The following is a 22,097-nucleotide window of genomic DNA, read 5'->3' on the forward strand; positions in this document are numbered from 1 at the left end:
CGTTAGATTATTTGATATTGCACTGGTGAATAACCACAGTGTTCTCCCCAGAATTTTTTTCCAGCCGGGTGGCATGAAAAAGTAGCTGGGTGGGGCGATACGAGAGAATACAGGGCTTACAGCAGAGGCGGTGGTGAGCCGAAGACAGCCGGGTGCTCATCAAAACCAGCCGGGTGGAGCACCCAGCTAAAAGAGCCTGGGGAGAACACTGAACCATTTCAGCCCGCAGAGATTTTTCACCTTATGCATCAGAGCAATTTTCACCTCCCATTCATTCGCTAATAACTTTATCACTACTTATCACACTTTATTGATCTATATCTGTTTCTGTTTTCCGCCACTAATTAGGCTTTCTTTGGGTGGTAAATTTAGCTGTAAATGCATTTTAACAGGAATATTAAGAAAAAATGGAAAAAAAAACATTATTTCTCAGTTTTCGGCCATTATAGCTTTAAAATAATACATGCTATCATAATTAAAACCTATGTATTTTATTTGCCCGTTTGGTTCGGTTATTACACCATTTACATTTTGTCCCTATCACAATGTATGGGGCCAATATTTTATTTGGAAATAAAGGTGCATTTTTTTCAGTTTTGCGTCCATCACTATTTACAAGCTTATAATTTAAAAAATGTTCGTAGTATACCCCCTTCAAATGCATATTTAAAGGGTTCAGACCCTTAGGTAACTTTTTTTTTTTTTTTACCATTAAAAATTTTATTTGGGTAATTTTTTGGGGTTGGGAAATAAACCGTTCATTTTTAATGTTATAATGTGTGTAAATTGGCTTGACAAATGTATGTAGATGCAGTTTTACTATTTGGCCACAAGATGGCCACCTTAAGTTTCTTTTTTTATTTTTTTTTTTCTTTCCTTCCTTCCTGAAAGCATAAGAAGGATGGGAAACTTTTTTTTTTTTTTTTTTGCAGAAAGACTGCGGCCTCTGTTAAGAGACCATCGGTTTTTCTGCAGGGGACTTAGATCGGTGAACGGGAACATGATCACTGATCTCAGGGCTACGGGGAACGGCAAGGGGGCAGCGGAGCAGCCGCCTGGAGGTGAGGATCACGTCCGGCCGAAATCGTTAACATACAGTTTTTTTTGTCTCTATATCCCATGATGATGATTATTTCATGCAGTATATGATATATAAGATGGTTTAATTTGGTCCTAGTGGAGTGGACTATTTTTAAGTGTTTTATTACTAATAGTGATTCTTTTGATATGTGATAATAAATATTGTGATACCTTTTTCATATATATGTATGGTGCTGTTCTTGGGCCATATAGTTTTGCATATGGTTATATTGTAATGTAAACATTGCAGACATAAGCTTGCATTTTAACCACTTGCCGACCGCCTTAAGCCGATGGGCGGCGGCAAGGGCTGGGCCCAAACTACCGCAATACGCCCATCGACGGCAGCAGGCGTGGCTGTGCGGCAATCGCGTCATCCATGACGCGATCTGTCGCCGGCATTAGGCTCTGCCCACTCTGCACGTAACCCGGCGGCCAATTAGCAGTTTGGGTTTAAAATGCGGCGATCTGGCCAATCACAAGTGTATAATACACTTTGTTATTGTAACAATGTGTATTATACTGGCTGCCTCCTCCTCTGATGGTCACTTCGTCGTGCGACCATCAGAGAGGACGGCAGCCCTTACAGTAAGCACACAAACACTCACTTTCACCCACACAGACCCCCCCGATCGCCCACCCCAGCCCTCAGAACCCCCCCTGACCACCCCAGCACACCACTGTTTGCACCCAAGCACCCACCTAAAAACCCATCAATCACTCCCTGTCACTAACTGTCAACGCTATCCCCTAGATTAGGTCCCTAACTGCCCCCTAGGGTCCCCTGATCACCCCCCCCCCCTACCTTTAGACCCCCCGACCACCCCCCTGTATACTGTATACATTTATATACAGCTGCCTTACCCACTGATCACCTGTCTGTCACCTATCTATCACCTGTCTATCACCCCTTGTCACCACTACCCATCAGAGCAGACCCTAAACTGTCCCTTGGGGGCACCTGATTAGCCACCCAGACCCTCAGATTTCCTTCAGACCCCCCCTCCTGATAACCTCCCCAGTGCATTGTTTACATCTATTCTCCCCTGTAATCCCTCACTGATCTCCCATCGTCACCCCCTGTGTCTGCCACCCATCAGATCAGGACCCAGTCTGCCCGTGCGGGCACCTAATCAACCCCCTCACCCTCAGATCGCCCTCAGACCCACCCCCACCCCCCATCACCTCACCAGTGCATTGTATTTGATTGTGCTGACATTGTATTTGATTGTCCCGTGATTGGCTTTGATTGTCCCGTGATTGCCCTGTGATTGGCCTGTGATCGGCTTTGATTGCCCTGTGATTACCCTGTGATTGGCTTTGATTGTCCCGTGAATGGCTTTGATTGTCCCGTGATTGGCTTTGATTGTCCCGTGATTTGAGTGCCATGTAATTGGCTTTCTTTTCTCGTGATTGACTGTTTTCTCGTGATTGGCTTTGATTGTCCTGTGATGGTTTCTGATTGCCTCTGATTCCCCACTCGCTACCACCCCCCTGTCACTATCCTAGTGATCTAAAAACAGTGGTCAGTGAAAACTGTCACTTTTTTAGTATCACTAGTGTTAGCAGCTAGGCCCCTTTGTAAGTGTCAGTTAGTGCTCAGCCCACTGCACCACAGTCACTAATTAGCGTCGTCACTAATTAGCATCATCACTGTCGCTAATCAACATTGGTACTATATAGTATCTGTAAGTGATCATTACTGATCGCAGTCAGATCTATTAGGGTTACTAGGATCCACAAAAAAATGCAGCGTTTGCCCGATCAGGCCTGATCGTTCGCCTGCACTTGCGTTCAGCCCGCCCCACCGCAGTGACAGAATTTTTTTTTCTGATCACTGCAAAAAACACTTTACAATAGCTGTAGCACTGTAAAGATCAGTTTAGATTTTATTTTTTTTTGTTTGTTTATCAAAACTCAGTGACCACAGCTTTCTACCTCTCAAATACTCCCTTTTGCTAGGTAGGTGCTGTTTTTTTTTTCTGGGTAGTCTCAGAAGAATACCCCCTAAATTTAGCAGTCCACCATGGCAAGAAAGAGGTATTCCGAGTCAGAGTTTGAACCTGTATAGAGCAGTGGCTCACTGACCGATAGTGATGACGAGGTTGAGGTCCCGGCTAGAGCCAGGCGTGTACCACACCCCATGTTGGACCGCAGGTGGCGCAGGATCGGCCTCAAGGGCAACAGAGTGGTGTTAGTGCTGGTCTGCGATTTCATGGTGGGGCAGGCACCAGCAGCACAACATCTCCTGGACCTAGCACCAGTACTTCCGTACATCCTGTTGAAGTGGCGAGCACCAGCATGGAAGTTAAAAACTGGTTCGGTGGCACGTGCAGTAAGATCCCAGTCGCAGCCACCTAGAAGACGGGCCCGTACTACCCCTAGTTTACCAGAGGTGCTAGCAAATTCAAATTGGCAATCCCCTGATTCCGCCGCACCCGTACTTCCCCCTTTCACCGCCCAGTCTGGAGTCCAGGTGGAGACAGAAAATCTAGGATCAGCCCTAGACTTTTTCTACCTGTTCTTCACCCTGGATCTCTTAGACTTAATCGTGGCAGAGACCAACCGTAAGGCCACACCATACATAACCGCCAATCCGAATAAGTTCCTTGCCCAACCTTTTCGGTAGAAACCAGTCCAAGTTTCCGAAATAAATAAAAAATTTTTGGGGGCCTTCTCCTCACACGGGACTAGTAAAGCAGAATGTGTTGCGGTCTTATTGGTCTACGGACCCAGCATGTCATGTTCCCCTGTACTCTGCTGCCATGTCCAGGACACGATTTGAGAACATCCTGCGCTTCCTGCACTTCAATAACAACGAAACCTGTCATCGAAGTGACCACCCTGCTTTTGACCGGCTCCACAAAATTCGGCCCCTCATAGACCACCTGCCATTCAGATTTGCAGATGCTTATACCCCTGAACAGGACATGTGCGTAGACAAGTCCTTCATACGTTTTACCGGGCGCCTTCGCATCAAACAGTACATCCCAAGCAAGCGCGCCCGGTATGGGGTGAAACTGTATAAGCTCTGTGAAAAGGCCACAGCCTATACATCTTATTTTAGGGTCAAAATTGGAGCCGGTCGGATGCCCTGACTACCTGGGGAGCAGTGGAAAGGTTGTGTGGGACTTGGTGCCACCCTTGTTCCAGAAGGGGTACCATCTTTTTGTGGACAATTATTACACAAGTGTAGCCCTCTTTCAGCACTTAAAAATAGAAAAAATCCGATGCTGTGGCACCGTGCGGCCTAGTCGCCGGGGCTTCCCCCAACGGCTCATTACCACCAGACTTGAACGGGGGCAGAGGGCCGCCTTGTGTGCTGACGACCTGCTCACGGTGAAATGGAAGGACCACCATTCACGCAGACACGGCAGTTGAAATTCAATGGCGAACTGAGGTCGTTGAAAAAACCTTTGTCGTCCACGAGTATAATACTTGGGAGGGGTGGACTTCAATGACCAGAGGTTAGTGCCCTATTTAGTTGCCCGAAAAACAAGACGCTGGTATAAAAAAATTGTCTTTTTACCTCATTCAATTGGCAATTTACAACAGCTTTGTTCTCTACCGTAAGGCTGGGAGAACTGGATCGTTTCTTCAATTTCAGAAACAGATCGTGATGGAACTCCTGTATCCAGGAGGTGCCGTGGCCCAACCCCAAGATGCAACTAGCCGGCTGCATGGAAGGCATTACGCCTATCCGATTCCGAGTACCCCAGGTCACCGAATCCGAAGAAAACGTTGTCGTGTCTGCAGCAGGGCTGGAATAAGGTGTGACACCACTGTTTATTGTCCCACCTGTCCTGACCAGCCTGGCCTATGCCTAGGGGAGTGTTATGAGAGGTACCACGAGCAGGTACACTATTAGAACCTAGGGAACTACAGACACAGCAGGAGGCACACAAGGGTCTCTCAGTGCTATTACACACTGCTGCGATGTGTTAGGGGAAATTGCCTAGCGAAAGTCACACTTTGCGGTCCCTACACACACACCCCCCTCCCCCCCGCCCCGCCGGAAGTGCTTGACTTAACGCTAGTGCATGCCTACGTTACTGCGTGGCTTCTGCGGCAATTTTGGTCGGCCCGGAAGTCATGTTAGTCTCTGGCGACACGGTTCATTACTAGGCCGAATGCTAGTCTTGTGGTATTCCCTGAAGGTCTGTTTTGGGCGATACGGTGCAGCGGGCTCGACCCACCGGATATGCCAATATGCAGTGTGAAACCAAACATCTGGTTTCGAGAGACCCTAATACACAAGGCTGCCAGAAACCTCTCCTTTCACTTGGGACAAAATGCGTAATGTACTTCGCCACAACTCTGTGCGATTTGCACTTCGCACATTGTCCCATGGGGGAGGAGAGGTTTGTCCTTGGAAGGTAAGTTAAAAAAAAAAATACGAAAATAAAAGTGAGCAAAAAAGCTAATGTTTGGTTCACAATATCAAGGTTTTGTTTGAAGAAGTTTATAAATGTTAATGAAGTTATTGCTTTGCTGCTTGCTTTTTTTTTTTTTTTTTCCTCTTTTTTTTTTTTCCATCACCCTTCCAGGTGGACCGAGCTACCGACCAACCAGCTGCAGCACTGATGGTGCATCCTGACAGAAGCATTGTGTGTCTGTCGGATTACACACAAGTCGGTGCATGCAGCACTGCAGGACGAGATTTCTCCTCCGCAGTAAAAAAAAAAGATACGTTTGCCAAGGCATACTAGCTGAGGGGCGGTGTTGGAGTTCCTATGCTTTGGCAAATACTTTGTATAAAAAAAGAACTCTGGCAATGATTTGTTGATCCACATCCATCGGTGTGAATGGATATATCTGGTTTGCCAGGGAATACGAGCTGAGTTGGTGGACATTTTTGGGTGGCAGCTCCCCTATGTCCTGGCAGACACCTTCCCCTCTTTTTTTTCACATTCTTTTGGCAGATCTTTTTTCCAGGGCCGTGGAGTCGGAGTCGTGGAGTCGGGCAATTTTGGGTGCCTGGAGTCGGGGAAAAAATACTCCGACTCCTAATGAATTTGTAACTGTAATTAAAATAGAAAATATGATAAAATGTTCTATTTCTCAGATAATGGTCATTAAAAATAATGTATATATACAGTAATAGCTGTGCTTAGTCCACAAAAATGAAATAAACCAATCAAAATTAGTTACTTGTTAAAATTAGTTAATTAGTTACTTGTGCTGCTTCAATAAAGCAGTCCCCGTATTTTTAAGGTCAGATATCTGATTGTGACTGTATATATGATGTGTGTACACAGGAATCTCTTATATATACTAAATAACATCTATGCTGTAAGAATAAAGCTTGATGTGTAGCTGTGTCACTAATAGAGATGGTCAATGAGATGGAAATAATTCTGCACTGATGCTGATTTATGCAAATGTATGCACTCCCTTTGCTGATGAAATCAAATAATTTGATTTGTTAAAATTTGGTTTGGTGACTACAAATTAAAGGGTACCTGAGACGGATGAAAAGTAAAGTTTTATACATACGTGGGGCTTCCTCCAGCCCCCTTCAGGCTAATCGGTCCCTTGCTGTCCTCCACCACCCGGATCTTCTGCTATGAGTCCTGGTAATTCAGCCAGTCAGCGCTGTCCGGCCGCATGCCGTTCCCACAGCCAGGAACATTCTGCACCTGCGCAATAGTGCTGCACAGGTGTAGTATGCTCCTGGCGGCGGAGTGTGTGCATGCGCACTACGCCTGACTGGCTTAAGTACCTGGACCCATAGATCCAGGTGGTGGAGGAGGACAACGAGGGACTGATTAGCCTGAAGGGTGCTGGAGGAAGCCCCAGGTATGTATAAAACTTTAATTTCATCTGTCTCAGGTTTACTTTGTTACACAGTAGTACTATACTCTACATATGCACTCCCCACAGAGCTGCAGGGAATCCACTGAGAATGCTGAGCACATTGAACACAGAGGTGTTGTCTGTCACCCATAAACCTTGTTCAGATTGTGCATGAAGAATGTGTAATAGAGGAAGAATCTCCTCATTCCCCTGCAGAGTACCTGCACATCATTCTTACATGTACCCACAGTTACATTGCCTAGGGCCCGATAGATGTTCTTTGTTCCGGTTTGTACCTTTTACAAGTACTCTTACCAAGGACTAGTTTTAGTCTAAAGGGAATAAATATAGTAGTCTACATATCCTTCTCACTTCAGTTGTCTTGTAAAATTCCTAAGCGTTGGCAGTTAAGAGACGAATTTCATGTTACGTACTTTTAAGCAACAAAATTGTAATATGCAAATTAGGAGTCGGAGTCGGTGGAATCCTAAACTGAGGAGTCGGAGTCGGTGGATTTTTGGACCGACTCCACAGCCCTGCTTTTTTCATCCACATTGATTGATTGTTTGTTTGACGGTCATTTTTCCTTTCAGCCCAGAGTGCATTACCCGTATGCCCAATATAAGGAGTATAGCAGAAACTCCTAATACTGGCCATACATGTAATGATTGCAGAGACCCTAAAATGCCAGGACAGACCCCACGAATGATGCCATTTTGGAAAGAGGACACCCCAAAGTATTCCGTGAGGCGCATGGTGAGTTCATAGATTTTATTTTTTGTCACAAGTTGGCAGAAATTGTTGTTTTGTTTTTTTTTGTGTGTTTTTTGCACAAAACGTCATTTTCCGCTAACTTGTGACAAAAAATAAAATTTTCTATGAACTCACCATTGCCCTCATGGAATAACTTAGCATGTATTCTTTCCAAAATGGGGTCATTTGTGGGGTTTAACTGTCCTGGCAAGTGGGGGGGGGGGCTAAATTGTAAGCACCCCTGTAAAGCCTAAAGGTACTCATTGGACTTTGGGACCCTTAGCGCAGTTAGGGTGCAAAAAAGTGCCACACATATGGTATCACCGTACTCAGGAGAAGTAGTATGTGTTTTGCGGTGTATTTTTACACATACCCATGCTGGGTGGGAGAAATATCTCTGTAAATGGACAATTGTGTGTAAAAAAAAAAAATAAAATTGTCCATTTACAGAGATATTTCTCCCACTCAGCATGGGTATGTGTAAAAATACACCCCAAAACACATTATACTACTTCTCCTGAGTACGGCAATACCACGTGTGGCACTTTTTTGCAGCCTAACTGCGCTAAGGGGCCCAAAGTCCAATGACCACCTTTAGGCTTTACAGGGGTGCTTACAATTTAGCACCCCCCAAAATGCCAGAACATTAAACACACCCCACAAATGACCCCATTTTGGAAAGTACACTTCAAGGTATTCAGAGAGGGGCATGGTGAGTCCGTGGCAGGTTTCATTTTTTAGTTAGCAGAAAGTTAGCAGAAATGGAAACTTATTTTTTTTTTTGTTTCAAAGTGTCATTTTCCGCTAAAAAATGTGGCAAAAAATAAAATAATCTATGAACTCACCATGCCTCTCAGTGAATATTTTGGGATGTCTTCTTTCCAAAATGGGGTCATTTGGGGGGTATTTATACTATCCTTTAGCACCTCATGAAACAGGTGCTCAGAAAAGTCAGAATATTCACTTTTTGCACCATAGTTTGTAAACGCTGTAACTTTTACCCAAACCAATAAATATACACTGAATTTTTTTTTATCAAAGATATGTAGCACAATAAATTAGGACAAAAATGTATACAGAAATTTTACTTTATTTGAAAAAATGTCAGCACAGAAAGTAAAAAAAAAAACATTTTTTAGACAAAATTCATGTCTTTTTTGATGAATATAATAAAAACTAAAAAACGCAGCAGCAATCAATAGCACCAAAAGAAAGCTGTATTAGTGACAAAAGGAGACAAAATTCATTTAGATGGTAGGTTGTATGACTGAGCAATAAACCGTGAAAGCTGCAGTGGTCTGAATGGAAAAAAAGGCTCTGGTCCTTAAAGGGCGAAAAGACTGTGGTCCTCAAGTGGTTAAAACAGGACAAAACTGTAATAAAAGTATATTACGATATTGTTCAGTGCTTTATTTTAAATTATTTTAACCATACTTTATAATTATACTAACACTTAAATCCAAATCCCCTGCTTTGTATAGCTAATTATTTGTTGCACTCCTGCAATGTGTTCTTCTCTGTAGAAAGACTACTTCAAGCAGTATGAAGTGGGTCTACAGAACCTGTGCAACTCTTATCAGACCCGAGCTGATCACCGTGCCAAAGCTAATGAAGAGCTCTTGCGCAACTCAGAAAATAGATTAAAAGAATCTGAAGAGAAACTGCAGAAATTAAGAACAAATATTGTGTCATTACTGCAGAAAGTTCAAGAGGTAAGATATAAACTTTTCTTCTGCCTTCTCATGCAATGTATCACATGACTTTCAACTGTTATAGGCTGATCATTCCTGACAAACTTGGAATTAAATACATATTTTAGTTCCACATGTATATCTGTGACCTCTACATCTCAATGATCCCTTTTAATGTAGTAAGTGAATAAATACCAGTGATATACCTGAACAGTACAACATAATCCTTTTGAGGCATAATAGAGGAACATTAAAGAAAATCTGTAACGAAAAAACGTCCCGGGGGGGTACTCACCTCGGGTGGGGGAAGCCTCCGGATCCTATTGAGGCTTCCGCCGTCCTCCTCGGTTCCACAGTGGTGGCGAAAATCCCAAACGCCCCCTCCCCCGGAGCGCAAGTCGCCTGCGCAGTAGAGCGGACCAGACTGAGATCGGCTATTTCCGCCTATCTCCGTCAGAAGAGCCGAAACAGCGCCCCCGCTGGAGCCTGGAATGGTAGTTATTGAACAGGCTGTCGGATTTGTCGCGCCGGCTTTGAAGGGCTGCAGCGAGACCCCCGTGGGACCGAGGAGGACTGGGGAAGCCTCATTAGGATCCTGAGGCTTCCCCCTCCGGAGGTGAGTACCCCCCCAGGGGATGCTTTTCTCGTTACAGTATCTCTTTAAAGTGTACCCGGAGATCTTTGAAAACTGAAGATTTGATATTTACCCGGGGCTTCCTCCCACCCCATAAACACGTCTCGAGTCCCACGCTGTACTCCCATGGTCTGCCGAATTAGAAAATACAAGTCTGGATGTGTAGTGGGTCTCCGCATTAAGGCCTGGGACCCACTAACAGCAGTTTTATAAGTGCTTGTGATTTAAAAAAAAAAAAAAAAATCTTAGGGCCTGTTTCCATTAGAAGCTAAATAGCCGCACCGCAGGTGGCCTGAACCCAATGCATGACAATGAAACCGTTTCCATTGCGTGGGGAGCTATGCGGAACGATCCGAGAATGCTGCAGATTCTCGCACAGCCGCATCTGCCTGGCGTCTCCTTCAATACACTTTCGCATCGGCTCGCATCCGCAAATGGAAACAGGCCCTTACCAATGCAATGCTATGGGTGATTTAAAAAAAAAATCATCCCTCAAGAGCAGAGATGTTGAACTCCAGTCCTCAAGGACAGAGGTCCTTGCACATTTTTGGTACAGCTTAGACCAGCCTTTCTCAACCTTCCTACCCTGGAGCAACCCTTAATATAACTTTATCAGTCCATCCTAAACACCGGCATGGATATGGCCCTTCAGGACTGGAGTTTGACACGTGCTCAAGTGGGATCACTAACATAGCATTACATTTGCAAGAGCTTTTCAGATCACTGGTGTTTGGAAAACCACTGACTGTGGGTTCCTGGCCTTAATGTGTATCATCTTCTTCAAGAACTATTGATCATTTTTGACAAGCAGTTAGACCAGCGCTGTAAAGTCAGTCGGAAGCAATTATTAGGTACCTGGAGTTGAAATCTTTAGTGATTAAGTTATGGTGGTAGGTGGAGTGAGGCCAGTGTTGGCTGTAGATAGGGGAGGGTTAGTGTGAGAATTAGGTTACAGTGAAAGATAGTAGAATATCAGGAAAATTAATACTCAAGCATTTCCTTGCACACATTTTTACAGGTGACCCTTTTACATGTATGCTTTCTGTCCTCCATCACCATACTGACATAGCTGCCTTATTTTAGACCAAAACTGTAACAGCATCCTTATTGACCACGATTAGCTTAGATGGCCAATGGAATAATGAATCAGCTTCATAACAATTCGTTCTTTGGTTTGTTCTGAAAAGTCGAGACCATCTTTGTTATAGCTTAAAAAGAATCTGTATTGTTAAAATTGCACAAAAGTAAACATACCAGTGCGTTAGTCGACATCTCCTATTACCCTCTGTCACAATTTCAATGATCCCCGCCACATTAAAAGTAGTCAAAAACTGTTTTAAAAAGTTTGTTTATAAACAAACATAGCCACCAAAACAGGAAGTAGGTTGATGTACAGTATGTCCACACATAGAAAATACATCCATACACAAGCAGGCTGTATACAGCCTTCCTTTTGAATCTCAAGAGATCATTTGTGTGTTTACCTTTTGTCCCCCTGCAGCTATAATACACTGAATACTAGTGACAGGCTGATCGTTTCTTCCTGCAGACAGCTCTGCCCTGTCTGTAATTCCTCAGTATGTGTCAGCCAGCTCCTTTCACAGCCTAACAGAGGAGGATTTTTATCCAGCTCTCTTCTCTCACTGATAAGAGAGCAGAGACGCTGCTGGCTTATGTAAATAACACACACACTGGAGTGTGCATAGAGGGGCCCGGAGAAGGTTGTGCATAACAGATCAGCATGGAAGAGTTGGCAGCCTTCCAGACACAGGGCGACAAGTCTGACAGGGGAAAGATGCATTGATTTATTACAGAGACGGTGATCGTAGAAAGTGCTGCAGTAAGCCAGAGCACATTTGAATAGGTTTAGGAATGTGTAGGATGGTAGAAAGAAGGATGACATTTTTGTTAGAGTCTCTTTAAAAATTGACTGACCTTTTGCAGTGATGAAAATTCCTTCTATGTTTCCATCTTTCCAATCAACCTGGAGAATACATTAATATACAAAGATTACAGGAGTCTGTCAGAGGTAGCCTGATATAATAGAACGTCTGTTATAGTAAACTAGTGGTTTGGCCCCTGCTGTATTATGTATCTAGCTATAGTGGAAAGTGGACGGGCACATACGTCGAGTCAGAGACCCATGAGCAGGTCTGGCAGCCACTTGTAGCCTGCTCGCTATCTGCACACTACTCTGGGCCTAATCCTGCATAAACTTGGTATTACTGTATTTGCATCTCATTGACGTTATGAACTGAGCCACACTGCAGTGTGCTTTTCAATCCATTTTCATTTTTTAAAACCTGCTCTCATTGACTTGAATTAAAATTATGGTATTTGCCACAATCACTATTTAAAAAAAACACGATTGCGGCAATCTTGCCGTGATTTTAATGCAAGTGAATGGGAGTGTGTTTTTAAAAATGAAAACTGATCGAAAAGCGATCTGCAGTGTGGCTCAGCTCGAACACTATTGATCACTGGCCTAAAAAAATCTAAAGGCACCTTCCTTTTTAATAGTTTAATAGATTACAAAGTTTTGTATACTTTCATTTGGACTTGGGCTGATATCTTTCAGTATTTATTGGTTGCTATAGTCTAAGGATAACACATTACCTGGCTTTTACACGGTATTTGTATTTTAATTGCCGTTCACTTTCAAGCACTGGTGTGAACTGGCCTATAAGGAAAGCACTTCCTTTTTTTTTTTTGGTTTTTTTTTTTTTGTTTGTTGGTGCTGCAAATGTGACATGAACTAGTATAATAACCTCTCCCGTTACTCTTCTAGGATATCGATATAAATACAGATGATGAACTTGATGCTTACATAGAAGATTTAATTGCAAGAGGAGATTAATCTAATGGAAACTAGCTACAGTTGTTAATAGACTGACAAACTGCCCAACTCCCAGCCCAGTTACATGGGATTACCAAGAGACATCCATTTGAAGGTCCACAGGAAGATGTGCTATAACTTCACACTTCCTCCATTGTTCATTGGGAGTCAAAGCAGGAGTTCATGTTCCCTGGGCTGATGTCTGTTCAAATGTCACTGTTTTCTTATGTTTTTTACATACCAGGCATGTGCTTTTCTTAAAGTTTTAAACGTAGTTGTTGAACTTGTTTCTTTGTTTATAAATATTTATTTTTTAATTAAAAACTAAGTACTATGAGTGATTTCTAAGGGCCGGTTCACATGGACTGGTGTACATTTATGGCTGGCCACCGCGCTCATCGGTAAGTGCTAGGGTAGTGTCACGCTGTGTGTGCGCAAACGTTGCATTCCAATCCCAATTTTCCTGGTGTTTGAGGCAACCCTTGAAGTAACAGGTTACTTCCAAGGTAATTTAGCGTCGCACTCACATGTTCCCCTGCGTGGGTGAAAAATGCCAAAAACTGCTAAATGCTTTTTTGCACACTTCCAGAAAAGCATTCAGGCAAGACACAGAGTGGCCCTAAAGAAAGCAATACTGTTTGTTTGAAATTACAATTTTTCATTAATGGGGCACAACAGCGAAATATAAGATTTTGGGATTTCCCTAATAGTACATTTCTATTAGAGAACCACATATTAGACGGTGCTTTTGTTTACAAAGGTCACATGTATAAGATTTATAGCTCACATACAGATCCTGCATTCTGTCACAAGGCAATGACGGACTCTGTATTCAGTTATGCTGTGTGATTGCAGCTATCTTTGTCCTCTTGTCAGCTCAAAGCAATGCAAGCCCCTTCTTGTAATGCTGTGAAAGGTGTTAGGTAAATAAACAGGCTACCTGTTAACCTGAGAAGTTCCAAAACACCATATTTTCTGCTGAATGAACTTGCACTAGGAGGTCAGGGCTGTGAGATGAGAGGAGAAAGATATTATCCATAATCGCGCAGCCTAGCTTGCCTTGGCATGATATGTATGTGAGCTATAAATTATCCAGATGACCTTTGTAAACCAAAGCACTGTTTAATATGTGTTACTCTTTCTAATAGAAACTTGCTTTAGGGGAATCCCAAAAGCTTATATCTTGCTGTAGTGCCCCTTTAAAAAGTACCCGGGGCGGCGCAGGAGGGGCAGATGGGACACTCATTCAGCAGGAAACATGCCTGTGTGTCACTCATCACCCGCTGAAATTGGTGACATTCTGCCTGTCGCTAGTATCAAGAGGAAGAAAGGAGGCATTTCCTGCTTAAAGTGAACCAGAGACGAAGCACCCTCATGTATTTTACCATAGAAATCAGTGGGAACATTAGAGAAAACACCTACCCTGCCCTCTGTTTCATCCTCACTGCTAAAAGTGTCTGTTATCTAGCTGAGATAAGAATCCCGGACTGTGCATTGAGTCTGGCTTTGCTATAATGACTCAGCTATAATGATTTCTGAGCAAAGCCAGCAGGGGGCAGGCTTGGACTTGAAAAGACACAAAAGAACACAGTCTCAGCTATAATCTTTCTGTAGCAAAGCCAGCCGACTGCTTAGTCGGGATTCTTATCTTAGAGGTGATAACAGGCAAATTAAACAGAGAACAATGTAACAAAGAGCAGATTAGGTGTTTACTGTCATGTTCCCACTGATTTATAAGGTAAAATACATGAGGGTGCTTCATCTCTGGTTCTCTTTAAATGCCCACTGGGGACATTCTTGAAGCACTTCCTCTGCTGCTATTGGGGGGGGGGGGGGGGGTTGTCACAGAATCGAAAGTGAGCCATTGCAGGCCACAGGACCGGCGGGGATCGCAGCTGCCTGATCAGACCTGCACACACACTAACTTCTACTCCCCACCTCTGATTCACTTTAAGGGCTCATTTCCACTTGTGCCCAGCGTGCAATTTGGAAATGCATGCTGGGCACAAGTGGAAATGGGTTCTTAACTTGTTACAATGTGTGTATGCATGTCATTCCCTCTAGCTTTGCCTTGCACGGCTATGAGGAATTGCATGTATGATGCTAAATTATGCAGCATGCTGTTTTTGTTTTTTTCTCCCGCCATAAATTACTTTTCTCCTATCTAACAGGGTTTGGATTAGCCCTATCTCCTCATGGGGGATTTTCTGGGTTTTCTTTAGTTTCAAAAGCACTTAGTGAATGGCAGTTGCTCTGTCCAACTGCCAGAATAGTGTGCAGAGAGGCTGGCCAGTATCCTTGTATTAGTCATTTTTAGGGAATATCTTTATAAAGATTAAAAGCCTTGCTGAGATTCTCCCATGAAGAGATGGACTAATTCAAAAGCTGTCGGTTCTGTCAGATTTCTACTACCTATTGTAAGCGACGGCAACATAGTACAATAATTTATAGCTCATTTTACTCTGGAAGAAACCTACTCCTTACTTGTATGTTTACATTTAGTTGTGATAGTGGTCCTTTAACACACACACATAAGTCCTGGCTGTGTTAATTACCATTCTCCCCCCAGGCCGCTACTGATACCATGGACATTACACTTTTTTTTTTTGTAATTTTGGCTCAGTCTTTTGCCAGCGCCCACATTTTTGCTCCACTAGCCGTAATTCACATTATGGCCTATGGTTGGTGCTGAAGTTAGCAGCGCCATTTTTGCCTGATTCGATTTATGAAGTAGTAGTTCAATGTGAAGAAAACAAAAGCTGATCCAGTGATCCTTTACATGTTTCTCACACACTCATTACTTGCATCGTTTGTTTCAAACCAATCCAACCTCTCCACCAAGAGACTGCTAAGCAACTATTGCATTTACTGATGGCCACAAAACTATATACCACTGGGTGGCACTGTCCTTGTAGGGAAGAAAACACATTTCTTTTTAGCAATACCAGTTGCCTTGCAAATGTCTTTTGCTGCAGTAGTGTCCGAATCGCACACCAGATACAACTATATGGCTAACCCAGTCACAGCAAGGCAATTTACATTGTTTAAAAGAAAAGTGTCAGACTCTATAACCTTCTCACTTTAGGTGTCCTATAAACTTAGGATGAAGTCACTTAAAAAAGAGGCCATTAGGGCACTTTCCACTAAGAAGTGTACTGCGGTCGGGTTTGTTCATTAGAGAACCTTATGATCAAGGTGTGTGAACAGGGCCACACATGCGCAACACGACTGGCGTTTGGGTCACACATCTAATAGAGCTGCAAGCAGGAGGACGGAGGAGAGCCAGAAGACACCAATGGACTACTGGGGGCTGTGGAAATCCCCAAGTAAAAGGCTCCAGACTGAAAGGGAAACTGAGATGAGGGATATGGAGGCTGCCATATTTATTTCCTGTAAACAATGCCAGTTGCCTGGCAGCTGTGATCACTGGGCATAAGTAGTTGAGTCAAAACCCTGGAACAAGCATATGACTAATCCAGTCAAGAGTACCTGATCTGCATGCTTGTTCAGGGTCTATTGCTAATAGTATTAGAAGCAGAGGATGAGCAGGATAGCCAGGTAACTGGTATTTAGGGTTGTCGCAGTTTACCATGGTTTTACAATGCACGGTAATCATACTATGCACTTTTTAAGAAATACCGGTTTAGGCTGCATCCCCACCACCGCTCTGGCATTGTCCTGCTCTCCAACTCCCTCTGTTACGAAGGTAAGCTCCCAAATTTTGCTCCTGATTGCAGGAGGCTTTGCCGACAGAATATGTGTGCAGGCACTGGGTTGTGATGCGCATCCTGTGATGACGCGGCTTGAGCGCATACAGAGATCCCGGCAATGTATCGGCTTGTGGTTTTTTTTTTTTATTATTGTGGACTGTATCACAAGAGCAGAGTGGGAGACACCATATCATTCCTACCAAAATGAATATACTAAATGAGAAAAAGATACAGACCGCTCTCCCTCCTGCTTGCTGCATGCAGCCCCCTGCCTCCCCCGACGGCAGAGCTGACATAACACTGATACAGTTCAGTGCCTGGTCAAAGGAATGTCCAGCGCTCCTCCCCCCCCCCCATGAAAATGAACACTGCCGCCCCGGAGGAGAGAGAGACTGCAGGTGCAGGAGCTGAAGCTATGACAGCAGATAAGCAGAGGTGCTGTGTTTGTATGAAAGCAGCCTGTGTGTATATGCATGGCGTGTGTGTAATGTGTCTGCATGATGTCATGGAAATGCATTCCCCATATACCTTTAACTTAACACTACTATTAAAGAATGCACACACAAACTTCAGTGGAGAAAAGGCCGCGGCCAATTTTATTAATGGGGTTTTAATAATAACTCAATCATTTTTCTTTATTAGTTCAACAAGTATTAAAACTTCAACACAACAACATTCTTGTTAGAAATCAAATCACCATATTGGTACACTAAATGCTAACCCCTAACTGGGGCCATCATCCTGCTAACGCTTACAACCCCCAAACTTAAAATCGACCTGCGGCAGGGAGGGTGGGCGGGCAGCTTCCACAGGGCTCTGAATTTGGATGACGCCACCGCCTGCCTGCTCCCTATATATGGCTTCAGCCCCACCGGCCTGATTGGCTGGTTTGAAAACACCAGCCAGGCCCTGGGCCAATCAAAATCCGGCTGATGAACCTTCCCCAGGAGCTGGGGGAAAGCTGCGCACCTGCAAAATCAAGCACACCTGACAGGTAATTAATATTACTTCAGGGTCAGCATTCCCATGCAGGCCTCACTTTTATTGTTCTGGCCTTTTCATGGAAATGCATTCCCCATATACCTTTAACTTAACACTACTATTAAAGAATGCACACACAAACTTCAGTGGAGAAAAGGCCGCGGCCAATTTTATTAATGGGGTTTTAATAATAACTCAATCATTTTTCTTTATTAGTTCAACAAGTATTAAAACTTCAACACAACAACATTCTTGTTAGAAATCAAATCACCATATTGGTACACTAAATGCTAACCCCTAACTGGGGCCATCATCCACCAGCCAGCCTAGGACACTCGGCTGGCCCCACCCCCCAGCACCGCGGCCTTCTCAATTGCTGAGTGTAGATTTGCATTAAAGATATCTAAACCAATATTAGACAGGTGAATCTTATCCCATCTAAATAAGCCTGGTTCCCCTCCTTCCAGTTCAATGTGGCGGTAAGATAGTCCACCCAAGCGAGGAAGTAATTTCGCCATTGCCCTGTTAATCCTTTTACGAATTTTATTAATAAATTTACATTCTGGGGATAACCATTGAAGTCTTGGTATAATTTCCGAAAAGATCAGTCTTGTGTTAGGTAACTGACCCGCCAATTCTGTAAAATCGGACCTCAATTTGTGCAATAAGTCCAATGTATTGAACTTAGCCACATCATTACCGCCCAAATGAATCAGTAAGATATCCGGAACCGGCCAATAATGCAATTTCTCATAAATGACTGAGCTGAGCTTTTCCCATGCTAGACCTCGAATACCCAACCAGAATATTTGCATTTTATCCAAATCTAAAGACAAGTTCTCCGTATAAGGCCTGTTTCTGGCCCTCCTCTGGGCCCAGTACACGAAGGAGTGTCCGATGATCCAAGCGATGCTTTTTCCTGTAAGACATCAATGGATATAAAGGTGAGGTCTTACGTACAAACGGAATCTGCTTGACTCCCAACGCCCGATCCGTTTTACAACCTCTTCAGGGAGGCCATGCCTTGCTGCCTCAGTTGCTGCCCCTATACGAAATGAATGCGATGAGAATTTATAGCCATCCAGACCCAGTTGTATTAGGCATTTCTTGAATACCGCACGAAACTGAAAAGCTGAAAGCGATAAACCATTCTTATGCACCAAAAAAGAGCGGGCCACTGGCCTTACCAACAAATATTCTCTGACTGCTCTGACTGGGCAGCATTTTATGTCAGTAACCGCCGATAATGACAGCCAGCAACCTTTCCCCGCCAGGTCTGTCTTAGAGCGTCGAACAAAAACTGCCAATTTATCATCCTCAATTCGAACATCCTCTGACTCCAAAGGAGAAGGAACCATTTTGTTACGAGCCACCAATTCTGCTATCCTAAGGGCTCCAAAAAAGGCCAGCATAAACGCTGCCCTGAATAATAACCTCTCATAAGGGTCCATACAAACCAATTCCAAGACACTAACCAAGTCCTTCAATATACCAAAAGAGACCGGCCTTCTTGTGTCCGCCTGCGTCTCTTTACCAAGGCCTTTAAGCAACTGCTTAACCAATGGGTAGTCACTATGACCTGGCACTTGCGCCAAACGTCTAAAGAAAGATACTCCCGCCAAGGACTTCAGCACACTTGCCGCCGAACGACCTCGCTGAATGAGCTGACAAACAAAAAGAAGAAATAGATCAACACTGTCTGCCATTGGGGACAAAGCATACTCATCCGCACATACCATCCACTCCGCCCAGGAACTCTCGTAACCTGTCCAGGTTTTATGAGCCACTGAATTCCGCAGCAGTCTTGAGATCAGGACCAGATTATCCTCCATAGATGGTCTGGACACTCCACACCTTCCGTCTCTGCATCCGCTGCTAGTGCCCGAAATGTTTCCCAATTCTGCCGAGACAAAGAATCCGCAATCAAGTTTTGCTTCCCTGGCAAATATTTTGCCTTAACCCAAATATTGAATTCTAAACATAATAACACTAGGTGGCGTAACAACTTAACTACTAAACTTGACTTTGCTGATAAGCAATTAATGGCATACATCACGCCACGGTTATCAGTCTGCAGGATTATCCGTTTATTAGCAAAACTCTTACCCCAAATTGTCAGTGAAACCACAACAGGAAAAAGTTCAAGCAAAAGGATATTCCTTGTAACATCAGCTACCCTCCATTCCTCTGGCCAAGACTCAGCAGACCACTTGCCCTGCCAATAGGCTCCATAACCGACAGCACCTGCCGCATCCGTAAAAAATTCCATACTGGTATCCAAAACAAACTCTGACTGCCATAACGACCTCCCATTATACTTCAGTAAAAAATTATGCCATACCAATAGATCCTCCTTCACCTCTCTATCTAGAGAGACATGGTGACCAGGAGACTTAAAGCCAGCAATAATTGCCGCCAATCTTCTAGAAAACACTCTGCCCATAGGCATGACCCTTGATGCAAAAGCTAAATGTCCCAAAAGCGACTGTACCTCTTTAACTGTAGCACGCCTTCTAGCTAGTAAACCATTCAACAATGACTTCAACACATTGATTTTCTGTTTTGGGAGCCTAAATTCCATTTTAACAGTGTCTATCGTTATCCCCAAAAATTCCAGACACGTGCACGGACCCACCGTTTTCTCGTGTGCCAAAGGCACGCCAAAATCATCCATTGTTGCACAAAAAACCTGCAATAATGTCTGACACAAATCAGAATCACCCGAACCCACAAACATAAAGTCGTCTAAATAGTGAACTAAACCACCTACCGGCATCTTCTGCATCACTACCCATTCCAAAAACTTAGCAAATGTCTCAAAATAAAAACAAGATAACGAGCAGCCCATAGGAAGGCATTTGTCGAAGAAAAATTGATTATCAAACATAAAACCCAAAGAATTGAATGCATCCGGGCAGATAGGCAATAAACGGAACGCGGATTGGATGTCCGCCTTTGCCAAGAGAGCATTGCAGCCAAACCTCCTTATAACCTCCAGTGTCTTGTCAAAAGACAAATAAGACACCGATGAAAGTGACTTGTCAATACTGTCATTTAAAGATGAATTCTTAGGGAAAGACAAGTGGTGTATAAGTCTAAATTCGTTAAGGGCTTTCTTGGGAACTACACCCAAAGGCGAGATTCTAAAGTTAGCAAAAGGGGGGGTATCAAAAGGCCCTTCAACCCGCCCAGCCTGAATTTCTTTCAAAATTTTTTTAAACGCCACTTGCGGGTATGATTCTACCGACTTGAGGTTTGACACTGCAATGCACCCTTGGTCACTAAAAGTAGGCAACTGAAAACCTTGATCAAAACCTTTACTGAGCAACTGACTGCTCTGTCTGTCTGGGAAGGCCTCTAGCCATGGAACCAATCTTTGCATTTTCACTGGTGTCCACGCTTTTCTGAAAAAACTCTTTGGTGCTGTTTTGAGCTTGCAAACCGACTTTCTTAAAGCATCTTGACATCGGGTGAAACCCACCACAAAAATTACACTCGTGTTTAAATCTACAATTCTGTAAAAACTTGCAAGAGCCTTCATTAAAGGCAAAACATAAGCCTTTTTTGACAGACGGAGCAGCCTGTGCCGCTGTTGATGAATTCTGTTTCATTTGAGACCTTTGTGGTAACATTAAGCTAATCCATAATCCCAAATCCTTGGTACCCCAGGACAGCGAGGGGTGCACAGCCATTTTTTGACGAAATGATTCATCATAAAAGAACCATGCAAGGCCCCCAAACTGTCTGTAAGCCTCGCTGATTACATCCAAGTGCTGAAAAAGCCCCGTGCAGAGCTCAGGCTTTCTCTCACCGATAATGCTTGCAAAAATACAAAAGGCTTGAAGCCAATTACTGAATGAACGCATGACAGGACGGCGCCTGTCCTCTTCATCTTTTTTATCTTTCACATTAAACTCCTTATAAAAAGGCAATAATGAGAGCAAATCTATGTATTCTCCTCTCCAAATCTTTTCTTTAATTGACAACGACAAATGATAACCTAAAGGAGATAAAGTGCATGGTAAAGCTTCTTTATATAAGGTTTCTGCCACTCCAGCTCTAATTACTGGTGTGGAAACACTCTGATTCACAGAAACATTACTGGCTTGCTTAACAGCAGCCCACGCAGCTGCAGCTGAATTTTCTGCACATAACTTCTTAGCCTGCACACTAGCAGTTTCAACAATTGAGACTTCATTTACTCTGTCAGCAGGACTGGCCACCCTCTGCTGCGTATGCACAGATTCAGCCAGTGATTTAATCATATCAGCCATTTCATTCAAACGCTGATTAATAGATACAATGCTGCAATTTGCAGCCGACTCACCTGCTTCTGCTGGTGCTCTAACGTCCTCGACTCCACCAGGTCTGCCCCGGCTGGGGGCTGCCTGTGTCTCCATTTGCATGGCAGGCGCCAGCTGCGCCACCTGCCTTTCATCCTTCCGACACTTCTTTCCCCCCGGGCGACAGCTAGCCGCCCTGGACTGCCTTGTGGGAGGGGGCGAACGCTTCCTGGCTTTGCCGCCTCTTTTTCCAGCTCCACCCCGGACTGGGGCGACCTCCCTCACCTCCTCCTCAACCAGATACTCCGGGACCTCCTCCGCCTCCATCCTCCT

General features: G+C 43.9%; 1 protein-coding gene across 1 annotated transcript in view; it reads left to right on the top strand.

Annotated features, from left to right (window-relative positions):
• Positions 1 to 13,114, top strand: part of MORC2 (MORC family CW-type zinc finger 2) — a 93,438-nt gene extending 80,324 nt beyond the window's left edge. Inside the window, 2 exon segments of the mRNA XM_068241008.1 lie at positions 9,153 to 9,341; positions 12,743 to 13,114. Of these exon segments, the coding sequence (XP_068097109.1) occupies positions 9,153 to 9,341; positions 12,743 to 12,811 (258 nt within the window). The 3' untranslated portion in view covers positions 12,812 to 13,114.
• Positions 13,115 to 22,097: the final 8,983 nt, after the last annotated feature.

Source organism: Hyperolius riggenbachi, chromosome 1 (assembly GCF_040937935.1).
Source record: "Hyperolius riggenbachi isolate aHypRig1 chromosome 1, aHypRig1.pri, whole genome shotgun sequence".
Classification (NCBI taxonomy): Eukaryota; Metazoa; Chordata; class Amphibia; order Anura; family Hyperoliidae; genus Hyperolius; species Hyperolius riggenbachi.